The sequence below is a fragment of the Lacerta agilis genome, chromosome 11, assembly GCF_009819535.1.
Source record: "Lacerta agilis isolate rLacAgi1 chromosome 11, rLacAgi1.pri, whole genome shotgun sequence".
Classification (NCBI taxonomy): domain Eukaryota; kingdom Metazoa; phylum Chordata; class Lepidosauria; order Squamata; family Lacertidae; genus Lacerta; species Lacerta agilis.
In genome coordinates this window covers 61358391-61375814 of record NC_046322.1, presented here as the reverse complement: position 1 = coordinate 61375814, position 17424 = coordinate 61358391, and the positions used below count along the sequence as shown (strand labels likewise).

Genomic DNA, 17424 nt, shown 5'->3' with positions numbered 1-17424 from the left:
GAAACTGTAGAAAAGGCTCCCTTTCCTTTAGAAGCTGCAGAAATGTGAGCTGAACCCCATAAAAATGGGGCTTTTCCTCTTTGCTTTTCCCCCTTTGCAAAAGGAGCTTTGCTTTTCCCCCTTTGCAAAAAAAGCTGCAAAACGTTTAGCTGATCCTCAAAAAAACAGGGCTTTTCTCTTTGCAAAAAAAAGCTGCAAAACTTTTAACTGATCCTCAAAAAAACAGGGCTTTTAGAGGAGGAAAACCAGAAAAAAATATTTTTTATCTTGTTTCCTCCTCTAAAAACTAGGTGCGCCCTATGAAGCGAAAAATACAGTATGTATCTATTTCATTTATAAAATGTACATAACAATGCATTTGTATCTTTTCTTTTTCACCCCTCATAACTTGATCAGTCATCTTGGGATACAGGGAAATGTGCTAAAGTCAGTCTAATTAATGGTAAAAAGGGAAGAAGCAATTAAGAGCTTGAAAACTTAGTAGTTTTGTGCACATGTGCAGGTATATTTTTACAGCATATTGCTTATTTTTAACCTGCAACATTTTAAAGACATTGCTGCTAATGTATTTGCAAATTTTTGTGTTTTTTTCAGTCTTAGTATTAAGGCTGGATACATAGAACAGCAAGCAAAACTCCATTTGCACAGTCGTTCTCCACACCCAATTGCAGCTCTCTGTGTATCTCAAGCTCTCCTGAGGATTGAGTGACCCTCTTTGCTTTAGAACCAAATGGGATTTTTTTACATTAGGAGAGTTGAAAGGAAAAACTAATGATGATGATGTTGATGATGATGATGATACAGATACAATAACAATAATAATTTATTATTTATACCCCGCCCATCTGGCTGGGTTCCCCCAGCAACAGAATTAAAAGCACAATAAAATATTAAAAACTTCCCTAAACAGGGCTGCCTTCAGGTGTCTTCTAAAAGTCAAATAGTTGTTTATTTCCTTGACATCTGATGGGGGGGTGTTCCACAGGGTGGGCGCCACTACCGAGAAAGCCCTCTGCCTGGTTCCCTGTAACTTGGCTTCTCACAGTGAGGGAACCGCCAGAAGGCCCTCGGAGCTGGACCTCACTGTCTGGGCTGAACGATGGGGGTGGAGACGCTTCTTCGGGGATACCATTTATTTCAAAGGCACAATTTTATGTGGACCAAATGGAAACTAATATATGAAAAATGTCCAATTTTAATGAGGCTGTGTAATAATATATTGTACTAGCAAAGAAGTGGTCAGAATTGGATTCACAACAAACATCATCATGACGTGGATTTGTATTAGTATTGCAGTGTTCCTCAATGTTACCATGCAGGAGTAAACACCATTGCTTGGTGCTGTATTGCATAAAGCTGTCATGTGGATTGGAAATGTGTGAAACGCCACTTGAAATATTTTTCAGATAACTACCTCAGTATAAACTACAAATTCAATATGTGATAGGAAAGTGTTGGCAGGGGATTTCAGCCTATACAAAGCACTAGGAGGAGGGGGCACATGCTGATACTATGCTTATGTTTAATTGCGGACTTTCAGACTGCATTCCAGGGTATTACAAAAGCGCACATGCACACACACGTTCTACAGGTTTTATGGCTTTATTTCATTTTGTTTTTGTACACTGCCATGAATATGCATTAAAACTTTTTAATTAAGGTGTATTTTGCCCTTATTAAAGAGCTTATCACAGCAAGTTTTACATTTCTGTTTTCAGAGTATTGTTACATTCACATTTGAAGTGCTAGGAAGCACAACTGAAGAAGAGCTGAATGTGTTTGTTCAAGTAAGTGCTTTGCTTTAAAAGCATAATCACTTGTGAATTTCTCTGTCATGGATGCTTTTGTTGAGATTCCTGCATTGTAGGCGGTTGGACTAGATGACTTGGAGGTCCCTTCCAACTCTACAAGTCTGTGAATCTGTTATTCATCTACTAGGCATAGAACAGAAAAGGGAACATGCACACTCTTGTGTATCACATTATGAATGCCTCATTATTAAAATCCCCTTTCTGTTTATAGGATCTTCTGTGGGAGAAGAATGTAAAAGACAAGAGAGGTAACCCCATGGAAGTAATAAGACTCAAGGTTCAGTATTCAGTCCTACTAAACTTGTCTTCAGAAGCATTGTTTGTGTTTTGTTTTTTTGTTTGTTTGCTTGTTTGCTTGGGCACAAAAAGTGACTATATGCACAGCAAACATAAGCGTAAATTAGTGTGTGTCAATTCAGATGTATCTGTTGAATCAGTAGCATTTGAATACTGAGATTTAGCTTAGTTCTGTTGGAGCAAGCAGCATGGCACTTGCCTGCAGCTACATCTGAATCTCTAAACCTTCTGGGAGGAATCTGTGATATATCACTCCTTCCTACATAAGCATTACCTCTAATCTAGGACAGTGGTGGTGTGGGAAGAAGCCATGTTGTGGGCTCCTCCAAAGCAGCTCAGAACTTCTACTAGTACCCAGTGTTGTAGAAGAGGGGCATTCCATGATCACTGAGCAGGCCTTCTTTGCTTGAGGGTGACCTATAGCTCAGTTGGTATAGTATGAGGCTCTTAATCTCAGGGTTGTGGGTTTGAGTTTCATTTTGGGCAAAAGATTCCTACACTACAGGGGGTTGGGCTAGATACCCCTCGTGGTCCCTTACAACTGTACAATTCTATGATTCTATACTGTTGTCCAGTTAAGTAGAATATTTGTGCATACTTGTTACCTCCTCCCATGCCCCAGTTTCTAAGGTCTGTGCTAAATTCACCATTCTTAATGTGAGGACAACATTTTCCCAGATGTATTGGAATTGTTAAAAAAACCCAAAGTACAATAATGTTATATCAATTTGTTACAGAATTAGATTTTCACTTGCATCAGAAATACTTTCTGTATTTGCTGTAATGAGCTTAGCCTTTTCTCAATCTTTCAAAGTAATTAGAATGAACACCAGACAATGTTATTTTTGTGTTTGTGTTGGCTACATAATATTACCACACCTCAAATTAAATCTATAGATACTTTCCTTTTCCAGTAACTTATTTATATTCTTTCTAACCAGGGACTTGTGTCTATCAAAAACAAACCTCATCAGGTGATAGTCCAAGGTGTTCATGAGCTATATGATCTAGAAGAAACCACTGTAACATGGAAGGAGGAGGCTGAACGAACAAATAGATTGGTTGTAATAGGTAAGAGCAGTTTATACATTTCATAGGCCTATTGTACAAAATCACTGAGCAAAGCCAAATGATTATACAAAAACATAAAGATAATCCATAAAATTGTTCTTGATACAGTGCTGTGCAAGATCTTCTAAAAAAACTGAGATAATGTCAAGTTTCTATCAAGCTGTTAAGGTCTTTTCAGTAGTGCTGTTTGTTTTTTCTTGGCATGTCTATTTTTCTCTCTGTGGCCCAAGCTACAGAAGAGTGTTTTAAAATGTGGGGTGTCTTCCAATGACATATAAAGCAGGCTGTGGGGAAGAGCTATTTAAAAGAGCTAAAGGAACACATGAACAGGGAATGACACGTTCTCTACCTATTTGTAGTTTATCTCTGCACACCTTTCCTTCAGTGCGGTTCTAAAACTAGAAATAAGCTTTAGTAGAAAAATGCACCTAGAGGGAAGTGAATAATGTGTTGGCGGGGATCATGGTATGGCACTCCTCAGCTTATAAATTAATCTGGACAGTCTTGTATCTAAAGACTTGGACCTGTCGTTATCCACAAGTAAGTTTTTATCATGCATCTCAATCAATAGCAATTTGTTCACAGCAGAGTAGCTTCACTGATTTTTTTAGGCAGACTTCTTCCTTGTGAAGTATGGTAAATCCGGAAGCCAGGGTTGCTCTCACCTGGGTGGAGGCAGTGCAAATAAGCTTGGGGTGAACATCTATTTTGTCCTGTCTGAGTCTATAGCTGAGGCAGATCCAAGGAACACACTGGACTTTTGTACCATTTGCTGTTTTTTAACTACCTGCTTTCCTGCCCCCAATTGCTGCTCAACTACAAGCAGGGAGATTAGGTAACAAAATGAACTTTCCCAATATGAATGAAGGGTTAGGAAATATGAGAGGTTTCAGACCCCTATTTTATATGTTCAACTATTTACAATAATATCCTTGTATTGAGGTGGGAAAGAAAATGTTTGCAACAGGTTAGACAAGATAATGAGGCTATGCTGCTCTTTTGCTGGGACACTTGCCCTGTATCCCTATATCTGTCGTTTGAGTGGTACTTGGCTAGTCCACTGTACTAAGTGCTTGCTTTGTTTCAATAGTGTTGATTGCTTAGGTTTTATTTAATAATGCAAAATATTCATTTAAAATGTTTTTCTTTTTTGTGTTGTCCTCTCTATAGGTAGAAACTTGGATAGAGATATCCTTAAAGATGCCTTTATAGCTACTGTGACTAAGAGAGGAGGAAATGGTTAATGTCATCTTCTGAAGAAAGTACCTTTCAGCACTTCATTTTTATAATGAATGAGCCAGAGTCCTGGAGCTGTTTTCAGCTTTTGCACTGCTGTTAAAATTTGATTTTTCTACAGTTTAGCAGATTTTATTTTATTAAATTTCATTAAATTTCCCAGGTTTATTTGCAAATTCAAAATTCCTCTGTCCCAACCATTTAGTTTTCCATTCAATTTCTTGGTTTGCTAACACTGAAAATTGTGCTTGTAACATTTTATATTCTGTTTTACTGTTTCTTTCCCTGGCTTTTTAATTAATTCTTTTCATTTTTAATCAACTTATCCATAATTTCATTTTTCTTACTTTTTCTAATTCTCCTTTGGTACACACTTTGCTGAATAAAGAGATCTCTCATTTGTTCCACTTTTTTGATAGTCACTTGATTGTCTAAAAGACTTTCATTTAATCTCCACCTAAATGTGGAGTTTTCTTCTCCTTTTAATTCTAATACTACTGGATTGTGGTCCAATAAAGTCTTTGGTTGTATTTCCATTGTTTTTATTCTCAATGTCAACACATTTGATATCCATATCGAGTCGATTCTCCCGGCAGCTTGTTTTGGCTCTGAATAATGGATATATTCTCTTTCAAATAATTGTTTAGCTCACCGTGCATCATTCAATTTTAAATTATCCACCAAATTAAAGAATGTCAGGAGTAGTCTACTTTCTCTTGATTCTGTTTTTCTTATTGTCCTGTCCATTTCTAGTGAGACTACCCCGTTCAAATCCCCCATTAAAATTAATTTTTTGTCCATTAAATCAAACAATTTCTCTTCCGATTTTTTATAAGAATTTATTAAGTTTTTAACAATAAAACAAAATACAAATTACAAATTACAAAACAACAAAAACTACAAAAAATACAAAAATCTTAACAAACAAACAAACACTTATTCAACTATTCTTATCTTATTCCTAACATTATTTTGGGACCTCCTCACATCCTCTCTTCTGCGTTCATTTCTAATCTTCTTTAGTAACTTTATAACATTGTAAAATCCTCATTCTCATCTAATCTTAATCTTTATAAACAATAATCATCATTTATTTATTAGAAATCTTAATCCTAATAAAAATAAACATAATACATTTCTAACTACTTCTTATATCCTATCTTAATCTAACTTCTGGCATTACCGATTTTTTTCATTGGGTACATAGATTCCAATTATGACTATTTTCTCGCCTTGTAATGTTATCTGTGTAGCCATCACTCTTCCCTCCTCATCTTTAAATAGCTGTTTAGGGTCGTATTTGTCTTTTACATAAATAACTACACCTCGTTTTTTTATCTTGTCTGATGTGATAAAGTCCTTTCCTTATTTTTTGTATTTCATCAATATTCTTCTATGTTTTCTTGTTACATTTGTTTCTTGCAGACAAACAATATCTAAATTTTCTTTTTGTAATATATGCTGAATCTTATTCCTTTTTGTTTTATTATTTAGTCCATTTACATTCCAAGTTAAACATTATTTTGTTTTTATTTAAATGTGAATATTTTATAAATACAGGTGAAACTTGAAAAATTAGAATATTGTGGAAAGGTTCATTTCTTTCAGTAATTCAACTTAAAAGGTGAAACTAATATATGAGATAGACTCATGACATGCAAGGCGAGATATGTCAAGCCTTTATTTGTTATAATTGTGATGATTATGGCTTACAGCTGATGAGAACCCCAAATTAACAATTTCAACTTTGGTGTTTTCATCAGCTGTACGCCATAATCATCACAATTATAACAAACAAAGGCTTGACATATCTCGCTTTGCATGAACAAAATAGAAAATTCTTTTCAGTAGCACCTTAGAGACCAACTGTGCTTGTTCTACACAGTTGTTCTCTAAGGTACTACTGAAAAGAATTTTCTATTTTGTTCGACTATGGCAGACCAACACGGCTACCCACCTGTAACTCGCTTTGCATGTCATGAGTCTATCTCATATATTAAACTCCAGTAGCTAATGAAAACAATTGCTTACATAAATGGACTTTTCCACGATATTCTAATTTTTCGAGTTTCACCTTGTATCTTTTTTGTCCTCTTCCTGTGAATCTTCATCCTTTCCAGTCGAGTCTGTTTCTCCTTCTCCTTGTCCCCTTATTGTTTCAGGCTTTTTCTTCCCCAGTTTGTTTTTAGATTTCCTCCAGAACTTTCCCATGTCTTTTATGCTTCTACATCTTTGCTTTTTGCCTTTGTCAGTGAAAGAGACACATTCAGGGAACTCCCATGCAATCTTGTTAGTCTTCAGAGCATCAGTTAAGGTTTTATAATTGGATCTCTTTTTCAGCAATCTCAACGAGATTTCCTTAAGGATTATGGCATTTCCCCCACCTATTATGAGCCTTTTTGGCTTGGTCAGGCATAGGCAAACTTGGCCCTCCAGATGTTTTGGGACTACAACTCCCATGATCCCTAGTTAATAGGACCAGTGGTCAGGGATGATAGGAATTGTAGTCTCAAAACATCTGGAGGGCCGAGTTTGCCTATGCCTGGTCTTGGTGTTCTATTCAAATTTCCCGACATTTTAACTCTTTTCTCAAATCCATTAAAATATCTGCAATCTCCACCTTTGGTTCTGTCTCTATAACCGAACTCCTCATCTGTGTGGTAGTTGCACTTCCTGCAACTGATTGTAATTTTTTTGCTGCCATATTTACTTTATGTTTGTTTCCCTGTAAATTATTTTAAGTAAATTACCTTTGTATGTTCCTCTTTTTCCTCTCAAACCTCTGTTCCCTTTGTTTCAATTCTTACTTTCCTCTCCTTTACTTGGAGAGCTACAGCCAGACCATCTAAATGTTGTTGTTGTTGTTCAGTCGTTCAGTCGTGTCCGACTCTTCGTGACCCCATGGACCAGAGCACGCCAGGCACGCCTATCCTTCACTGCCTCCCGCAGTTTGGCCAAACTCATGTTAGTAGCTTCGAGAACACTGTCCAACCATCTCATCCTCTGTCGTCCCCTTCTCCTTGTGCCCTCCATCTTTCCCAACATCAGGGTCTTTTCTAGGGAGTCTTCTCTTCTCATGAGGTGGCCAAAGTACTGGAGCCTCAACTTCAGGATCTGTCCTTCTAGTGAGCACTCGGGGCTGATTTCTTTGAGAATGGATAGGTTTGATCTTCTTGCAGTCCATGGGACTCTCAAGAGTCTCCTCCAGCACCATAATTCAAAAGCATCAATTCTTCTGCGATCAGCCTTCTTTATGGTCCAGCTCTCACTTCCGTACATTACTACTGGGAAAACCATAGCTTTAACTATACGGACCTTTGTCGGCAAGGTGATGTCTTTGCTTTTTAAGATGTTGTCTAGGTTTGTCATTGCTTTTCTCCCAAGAAGCAGGCGTCTTCTAATTTCGTGACTGCTGTCACCATCTGCAGTGATCATGGAACCCAAGAAAGTGAAATCTCTCACTGCCTCCATTTCTTCCCCTTCTATTTGCCAGGAGGTGATGGGACCAGTGGCCATGATCTTAGTTTTTTTGATGTTGAGCTTCAGACCATATTTAGCGCTCTCCTCTTTCACTCTCATTAAAAGGTTCTTTAATTCCTCCTCACTTTCTGCCATCAGGGTAGTATCATCAGCATATCTGAGGTTGTTGATATTTTTTCCGGCAATCTTAATTCCGGTTTGGGATTCATCCAGTCCAGCCTTTCGCATGATGAATTCTGCATATAAGTTAAATAAGCAGGGAGACAATATACAGCCTTGTCGTACTCCTTTCCCAATTTTGAACCAATCAGTTGTTCCATATCCAGTTCTAACTGTAGCTTCTTGTCCCACATAGAGATTTCCCAGGAGACAAATGAGGTGATCCGGCACTCCCATTTCTTTAAGAACTTGCCATAGTTTGCTGTGGTCGACACAGTCAAATGCTTTGGCGTAGTCAATGAAGCAGAAGTAGATGTTTTTCTGGAACTCTCTAGCTTTCTCCATAATCGAGCGCATGTTTGCAATTTGGTCTCTGTTTCCTCTGCCCCTTCGAAATCCAGCTTGCACTTCTGGGAGTTCTCGGTCCACATACTGCTTAAGCCTGCCTTGTAGAATTTTAAGCATAACCTTGCTAGCGTGTGAAATGAGTGCAGTTGTGCGGTGGTTGGAGCATTCTTTGGCACTGCCCTTCTTTGGGATTGGGATGTAGACTGATCTCCAATCCTCTGGCCACTGCTGAGTTTTCCAAATTTGCTGGCATATTGAGTGTAGCACCTTAACAGCATCATCTTTTAAAATTTTAAATAGTTCAGCTGGAATATCATCACTTCCACTGGCCTTGTTGTTAGCGAGGCTTTCTAAGGCCCATTTGACTTCACTCTCCAGGATGTCTGGCTCAAGGTCAGAAACCACATTACCTGGGGTGTATGAGACCTCCATATCTTTCTGGTATAATTCCTCTGTGTATTCTTGCCACCTCTTCTTGATGTCTTCTGCTTCTGTTAGGTCCTTTCCACTTTTGTCCTTAATTGTGGTAATCTTTGTACGAAATCTTCCTTTCATATCTCCAATTTTCTTGAACAAATCTCTGGTTTTTCCCATTCTGTTATTTTCCTCTATTTCTTTGCATTGCTCGTTTAGAAAGGCCCTCTTGTCTCTCCTTGCTATTCTTTGGAAATCTGCATTCAATTTCCTGTATCTTTCACGATCTCCCTCGCATTTTGCTTGCCTTCTCTCCCCCGCTATTTGTAAGGCCTCATTGGACAGCCACTTTGCTTTCTTGCATTTCTTTTTCATTGGGATAGTTTTCGTTGCTGTCTCCTGTATAATGTTACGAGCCTCCATCCACAGTTCTTCAGGCACTCTATCCACCAAATCTAAATCCTTAAACCTGTTCTTCACTTCAACTGTGTATTCATAAGGAATTTGATTTAGATTGTATCTTACTGGCCCAGTGGTTTTTCCTACTTTCTTCAGTTTAAGCTGGAATTTTGCTATAAGAAGCTGATGATCTGAGCCACAGTCAGCTCCAGGTCTTGTTTTTGCTGAGTGTATAGAGCTTCTCCATCTTTGGCTGCAGAGAATATAATCAATCTGATTTCTAAATCTAAATGTAGATTTCTAATCTAAATGTAGCTGGGTGTATATAAAAAAGATTTCTAATCTAAATGTAGCTGGGTGTATATAAAAAGAAAGAGAAAAAAATAAAATTTCCCTTCCCTGCAATTACCACTTTTTGCCACTAGATGTCCTTCTCTCCCATCCACTCCCTCCACCTCGCCTCCCTCCCTCTTTCTCCTTTTGTCCTTTTATTATTATTATTTCTATACCACCCATCTGAAGATCACTGGGCAGTTTACAATATAAAAACACAAAAATACATACCATAATAACAAAGAACTCCCCACACACTTGCACACACACGAAGCACAGTTTAAAAGGTCATAGATGGGCTAATTAGCCCAAAGGCCTGGGAGAAGAGGAATGTTTTTGAAGGCACCAGGAGAGCCTTGCCACAAGTAGGGAGCCACCACAGAAAAGGCCTGTCCTCTTGTTGCTGCCTCTGGACCTCAGGAGGCACATGAAGAAGGGCCTCAGATGATGATCACAGGGTCTGGGTCGGTTCATATGGCAAGAGGCAGTCCTTGAGCCATTATAATTCTTCATAGGTGAAAACCAGCACTCTATATTGGATCCGGAAACAAATAGGCAGCCAGTGCAGTCAGGTCAAACTGTGTTGCTCCACTGATAAACCCAGCCACTGAATTCCACACCAGCTGAGTTTCTGAACTATTTTCTGAAGCAGTCCCACGTTGCAGTAGATTACCAGAACATAGATGGCAGAAGCTCAGCTATCCAGATAGGGGTGTAGCTAGGTTACCAGCCAAAGCTGATGGAAGGCACTGCACCACTGAGGCCACCTCAGCCTCAAGCAACAGCAATGGTCCCAGTAATACCCCCAAGCTAGGTATCTGCTTCTTCAGAGGGAATATAACCCCATCAAGGGCGGGCAACCTCCCATCCATCAGTCTAGGATGAGTGTGGCAGGAGGCAAAGAACAAAGAGTGTGGCAGGAGGCAAAGAACAAGAACTAAAAATTTAAACAATACCCTGATTAAATGAATTGTTGTAAAATTAATCCATATGGATCAAACAAGACAGATTGTGCCAAAGTCATGGAATGTTTGGTCACAGTAAACACAACGCTAAGATCAGTTTGTTTTTCTTCTGCAAATCAAATTACATGCCATCCCTCCCTTTGCCATGGCTCCTGCCCATTGCCTCTGTCGTTACGTGACCTGCAGTGGGAGTCTCATCAGCAAAAGGGGTAAGGCTTCCTTTGGCGCATTCCCTATAGCTTTGAGTGCTGGACAGTAGCATCCAGGAGGCTACTGTTTTCTCAAGGGATTTCCGAGTCTCCTGGTACATTACAGGCACCAGTAAACCTTTCGGAGAGGTCTCCCACTTTTGCATTTCACCTTTTGTTGCCAGAGCAAGCTCAGAGGAGGGGGAGACAGCGGTAGTTCCTGGGGGGGGGTGGAAATGAGAGAACTCCCATTACTCTCCCAATTACATCACTGTGAACGCAACATCATTTCAAAACAGTATTTCTCGTCTAGTCTGTGTCTTTTGTGTGACTGGTCTTTCTTGATCCCAGTGAGCAGCAACTGAAGGTTGAAACTAATATAGCCTTAATAATTCTCCAAATCTATTTTAAAATTATGTATGGGTTTTGTTCCATTATTAAGTCATTCTAATGCAGTTTGTTTCCCCCAGAGTGGCTGGGGAAACCCAGCCAGATGGACAGGGTAGAATGAATTTATTGTGTTTATTTTATTTTCTACTTTAAATTCTATTCTAATCCATGGCTATAGCCAGGATTTTTGTTGCAGTGGGCACTGGCAATGCTTGTTGGGACTGATGGGAGCTGGAGCTCAGCAACATCGGGAGGGTTTCGCTGTCTGCTGTAAAGGATAGATTTAGATTCCTTTGCACTTAGAAAATGTAAAGTGAACTTTAAAAAACAAAAAAAAAACAAAGATAAGTATCTACGTTGCTTGGAAGACGAGAGTGTGAACCTCGCGCGTTAAAATAAGAAGGAAACCATAACCGCTGGAAGGTCTGGCCAGTTTTGGAGCTCCAGAAAAGAAGTCCCTGCCTGGCCTCGGAGATGCTTCAGTCCGAAGTGTCTCCCCTCTTTCAGAATAGAAGTAGCTCGCGGTTGGAAGTTGAACGAAGAGGACGGAGGAAAAGCTGCCGAAGCGATGTGTCAGCGGGCAGCCACCGGCCCCACGAAACCGTCGCACGGGCGAGACACCCGCCGCTCACGCGACACTTGCAGCTCCGTTTCGCGCCTCCCGCCATCGCGTTTCCTCTTGTCTGCTATAGGAGAGGAAACGGCGGCGTCTCTCTAAGCGAATTGCCAGGGCTGCGACCCTTCTTGGAGCCCGGACACGAAGGGGAAACGATTTTAACAGCTGTAAAAGGATTTCAGGCTTGGCTTAAATCTTAATAAACTTCCCCAGCCCCAGGTTGCTTTAAACTTGCCAGGGCTTCTCGTCCCTTAAAACTCCTGTAGTGGACCTTAAGAAGAAGAATCTTATCCATAAATTAAAACAATTATTTTAAAAGATAGTTAAAAAGACTCCTCTTGAAAACCTAAAAACTCCCTTAAATGAATCAAGTCTTCAAAAAAGTTATATGTTCTAAGAACGTCTTTAAAAGAATCCTTCCAAAAGAATTTAAAAATTATAATGTAGCACCTTAAAGACCAAATGAGCAGTTTACCTAAAAGAGTCGGACACGACTAATCGACTAAACAACAAGTTTAATGTAACTAGAAAATAGAATGCGCGAGTTGTGACCTCTGCAATTACTTTTGAATCACAAAAGGTGCATTGAAAGAACAGCGAAGTGGTTTTCCACGTAAATGTTTCTCTGCGCTTGCCCTGAACGCGCTGCGTCCCCCCAGCCACGCTCCCGCTTTGCTTTTGGCTACAGCGTTGGAGCAAGAGGGGAGAGCCCGAAAAGGTATCAGGCGGCCAAAGTCATTCACGTGCTTGGAAACTCTTGAGAATATGTTTAAGCGAGCCAGATACCGAAACAATTCCTCCGGATTTTTGAAGCAGCCTCATGCCGAAGTGGTTTCGCTCCTGCGATGATCTCCTGGCGGCAACGCGCTTATTGTTGCATCACCCTCATTATGACGTCATAGGGAGGGAGAGGCAGGAGGCGAGAGAGAGGCACAGAGATAAGGGGGAACCAACAGGTGAGAAAATATTCCGTAATGGGGGAAGCATCCTACACTTCACAAAAATTATAGAGGGATTTTGTGGGGACGGACAATAACGTTGAACGGGAGACGTGGGGGCGGCTGGGGGGCTCCGATGGGTATGAGCATCCCGTGGCGGAGCTGCTTTTAACAATGTCCTGCTTTCCCCCCCCCCAACAGTTCGTGCTGCTCTGCCACTCGAAACAAAATAAAAAAGAGACCAACTAAGTTTGTTCTTAGTATGAGCTTTCGTGTGCATGCACACTTCTTCAGATACATTGAAACAGAAGTCACCAGACCCTTCTATATAGTGAGAGAGGGTGGGGAGGGGTATGACTCGGATGGTGGGAGATGGGTGATTGACTGATAGGTGTGGTAAACCTGTTGAAGACTGTTAACTAGTCTACTGCAATTGGTCTTACAGGAAAAAGCATGGGGTGAGATGGCTAAAAATAGCTTTATCATGTATAATGAGATAAGAATCCAATGTTTCTATTCAGACCAGGTCTCTCCATGGTTTTAAGTTTGGTAATAAGTTGCAATTCAGCAACTTCTCTTTCCAGTCTATTTCTGAAATTCTTTTGTAAGACAGCTACTTTGAGATTTTGTATTGAATGTCCTAGGAGATTGAAGTTTTCTCCTACTGGTTTCCTACTGCCACTCGAAGCCAGCGCTCGTGAGAATTTGGCAGATGTTGGGACGGGGCTCCTGGGCTGCCTCTGGAGGATGGAGACGTCCTCACGGGGAAGCGGCAACTGGCTGCCCGCGTTGCCCCCAGAAGTTCGAAGCTCTTCCGCGGCCTCGTGCAGCTCCTCCTGCGCGCCTTTCTTTCTTGTTCGGCCCCAATCCTAAACGCGCTTCCCGGGGAGTAAGCCGCCTCTGGCGCAGGGAGGACTCGGCCCGACCGAAGCAGCTGCCCAGGCAGGTTTTAGGGGCTGGCCGCGTATTCTGACGTCCACGGAGGGTCAGGGGCGCTGCTGGGCTTTTGCACCCCAGGGGCCCAAAGCGATCGGCCCAGCCTTGGCTGCTCGAGGGGGCGGCGGGTGTCCCCGGGGGTCGGACACCGTTCGCTGCTCCCCCTCCGTCGGCTGCGCTTCTGGTGCGCTTCGGAGTCAGACTGCCTAGGACTGGACGGCCAGTCTTTAAACGGCAGCTTCTGATTCGGAAGCGAAAACGGGCGCGTTCTTCAAGATTGTGATGTTACTAACAAGACAATTCTCGGTTGATATTTGTACTGTCATACACGTACTATGCTAATATATGGAAATATATACTTTGATACTTGTATGCAATATATGTATGCTGATGGCATTGTGTTAATTTTATAGGAAAACTATATTATATTTGAATGGAATCAGACAGTTCTTTTTTAAAACATTAAAAAAAACATAATCCCTGAACATGCTCAAAAGAACTCCCTGTTTATATTTACTTTCGTTTAATAAGCTTGCAGAACATAATAATTTTCGAAATTAAAAATGAAATAAAAAAGTATCGTTTGCACAACAGTAAGCAAGAAACACAAAGTGTGGCTAAGCTCATGTTCTACAACTTGATACAGATTAGTATGGATCTGCAATCAAAGTGCTTTACTGTACTTTCATCAAGTAACTCAAGGCACTCAGTAGAAAACTGGGCACCATATTTGGCAGGATTTTTAAATGGCACTTGGGGGACTGCTAAATTAACTTTCCTTGAAGCTGCTTCCTAAATTGTAAATAGTAATTGTAGTTCTTTTAAAATTCCTGTTAAAGAACAACTACTCTGTAGTACCTCCTGCTAGAATATACTATTCGATAATTATTTGATTTTTCTGACCCTCTAATATTCTCATGTTATCGCTTCCCTTGTTCAAGGGAGCAGAATATATGTTTGCACCCTTTCTCCATCTACTTCCTTTTGGAGTGCGGGCTAAATTCGCCTAAGGTTAGTATGGGAATACGTACAGAGTACATGAGTGAACGACAGTAGTCTTGTTTGGTACTAAATGTGCTTTTATATTAATGTGTGTGTGTGTGTGTGTGTGTGTGCGTGTATATATATATATATATATATATATATATATATATATATATATATATATAATAAATCTATATGATCGTATTTGGTCTGCTTGGACATCTGTTGGAATGCTGTTGGCAGGAGAAGTGGGAAGGATAGTAAAGAATCCTTTTCTAACCCAGGTTTTTGATAAATTGTTGTTCTTTCGTTGATGCAATTGGGGGGGGCACTACTATAAACACAGCATGGCTGTTCCCCCAGCATTTCCCCTAATTGTTTTCTTCTTTATGCTACACCTCGGATGTTCCCTGGTTATTTCCCCCCCATGCAGATAATAATTTCCGTTTATATAATCTTTCTGTGTGGTGGTGCCCATCTTGGCTTGCTCTCTAGAGAGCTGCGAAATGCTTTATCGCAGTAGTTCCCACTTAGCTAAGCACTGCAGACTCTCTGTTTTTCAAAAGCCAAGCAATGGATCCCCTACTTTTGAAAACGTTGATATCTCTATGGTAGTTTTTGTTATGTGAATGGAGCCACGGACCCCCTGGGTGGGTTATGCACACCCCCGAGGTCCACAGACCACCAATTGGGAACCACTGCTTTATCGTGTTGTTCTAAGTAGTTTTCCCTTATTTTCCCACCCTCACGTATTTTGGTAGCAAGTTTTGTGTTTGTTTGTATTTTGTATTTAAGACTGGAAAACAAATTCAGATTTTGATTTGAGATTACAAATCTTGGTACTCCTGAATACTTTCTGAACCCTGACTTGTGCAATTATAAGTAGTTGTTTTTAAACTGCTGTACTGGGCTCTAAATTGTTTCAGGGGTCACCTCGGTTAAAGATGATTGACTGAGGCAGTCAATCTTAGGCAGGACCTTAGGCAGCCTTCTGCCCGCGTTGCGGATGCAGCTGCACTTGCAGTTGAACATCCACTTTCAAAGTCCGTTCTAGTCCAATGCTCTGCCGATAGGAATAGGGACACACATCCTCATCCCTGATGGTGACCAGTTGCTCATGACAGCTGGACCTGCTTTCCGTGTTGTGTTCACATTTGGGAGGAGAGATGACATCCATGTCGTCCTTGTGGGTGAGACATGATCCGTTTCCCCAGTTGCCTGTTGCTGTAGGCTATATCCTGTTTTAAGGAATGTTCAGAACCTCACTAATGAAAGAAAAACCTCGTGTGCTTTGATTTCCAACCCGTGTTCACCAGCTGCTCATTCCCCTCCCCGACCCCCCATTGCCTACTCAAGTGGCAGCCAATGGGCAGCAGGATCCCTCCCTCCCTCTTCCAGGGTAAGGAAAGTCCCCGCGGGTCTCCCTGGGTAGAGCGAGCGAGAGGGGGGCGGGTTGGCACCAGTTTCCCCTCGGGGGCCGGCTGCGCGGACTTTGCTTCCGATGAGTGAGGAGGCAGCTTTCGAGCAGCTCCGCTGCCCGGGCTCCGATGGAGAGGAAGACGACGCGGAGGAAGAGCTCGACGTCTCGGGCGGCCGGGCACTGCTCCGTCGACAGGAGGCGTCCGCGAGCCGCGCCCGAGCCGGCCAGGCGCCAGGCGGCGGCGGCGGCGGCGGCGACGCGGCGGCGGCGGCAAAGGCGCTGGCCAAGCCGCCCTACTCGTACATCGCGCTGATCACCATGGCCATTCTGCAGAGCCCGCGGCAGAAGCTGTCGCTGAGCGGGATCTGCGCCTTCATCCGCGACTGCTTCCCTTACTACGGCGAGCGCTTCCCCGCCTGGCAGAACTCCATCCGCCACAACCTGTCGCTCAACGACTGCTTCGTCAAGGTGCCCCGCGAGCCCGGCCGCGCGGGCAAAGGCAGCGACTGGAGCCTGCACCCGGCCGCGCAGGGCATGTTCCGCCACGGCAGCTTCCTCCGGCGCAGGAAGCGCTTCAAGCGGCCCCCGCTGCCTTCGCCCGCGGCCCCCGTCGCCGGGATCCTGCTCTTCCCGCCGCCGGGTGTCCCCCTTATCCGCGCAGCGCCCTGCGCTCTGCCGGACTGGCCACTGCCACTGCCGCCGCCGCCGCCGCCGCCGCGGCCCGAGAGAGCGGGGCCGCTTGGCTCCTTGCTGCCCGCCGGGAAGCGGCCCCCGGGGGCGCCGAAGAGGCCTGGCGCGGAGGGGGGCCTTCGCCGCGGCCCCCGCAGCTGCTCCTTCAGCATCGAGAGCATTCTGAGGGGCCCCTTGGCCGCCCCCTTCGCCTCGCCGATCCAGCCGCAGCCACGACCCACTTTGCTGCCATTCTTCCCGGCCTCGAAGCGGACCTCGCGGCCTCCGCAGCTCTCCTCGCGATCCCCACCCGAGGAAGGGCAGCCGCTTTCTGAAGCCACGCGCCCTTCTCCAGCAGCACTTGAGCCCCGATCGCCGCTGAATGAGGCGAGCGGTGCAGCTCGGATTGGAGCCTGAAGTGCAGACGCTGAATCGCACCTGTTCCTGCACAGACTCACTTTCTGGTGCTGCTCGGTCCGATGGAGGGCAGAACCGAGTGATTTCAAACTGTGCTCCTCCTTCAGGAGGTTTTCTGCCGATATCCCCATCTCAGCTGGTCTGGGATTTAGTGGGGGTTAGGCTACTCTTGGACATGAAGTGTTCACAGCGCCGAAGATCTGAAGAAAGGCCAGTCTAGTACTTCTTGATGTTTTAAAATAACTCAACAAAAAGACTTTACTATAGTATGTTTGTAAAATGGCTATGATGTGATAAACCTGTTAGTCTTTAAAGTGCCACCAGATCACTGTTGATTACCTCTCTGGTTTATT

General features: G+C 42.8%; 2 protein-coding genes across 9 annotated transcripts in view; both read left to right on the top strand.

Annotated features, from left to right (window-relative positions):
• CBWD3 (COBW domain containing 3) overlaps window positions 1–4572 on the top strand; it is a 28768-nt gene extending 24196 nt beyond the window's left edge. For 7 of the 8 annotated variants that reach the window (XM_033163744.1, XM_033163740.1, XM_033163738.1 and 4 more), the window contains 4 exons: window positions 1719–1787; window positions 2023–2088; window positions 3050–3179; window positions 4350–4572. In XM_033163744.1, the coding sequence (XP_033019635.1) occupies window positions 1719–1787; window positions 2023–2088; window positions 3050–3179; window positions 4350–4423 (339 nt within the window). In that variant the 3' untranslated portion in view covers window positions 4424–4572. The remainder of the gene's footprint in view (window positions 1–1718; window positions 1788–2022; window positions 2089–3049; window positions 3180–4349) is intronic. The other variant, XR_004427541.1, reaches the window with a different exon arrangement.
• Window positions 4573–16066: 11494 nt separating this feature from the next.
• On the top strand, window positions 16067–17071 carry LOC117054757 (forkhead box protein D1-like). The gene has a single exon (XM_033163806.1). The coding sequence runs from the start codon at window positions 16067–16069 to the stop codon at window positions 17069–17071; it is 1005 nt and encodes a 334-aa protein (XP_033019697.1).
• The last annotated feature ends 353 nt before the right edge of the window (window positions 17072–17424 follow it).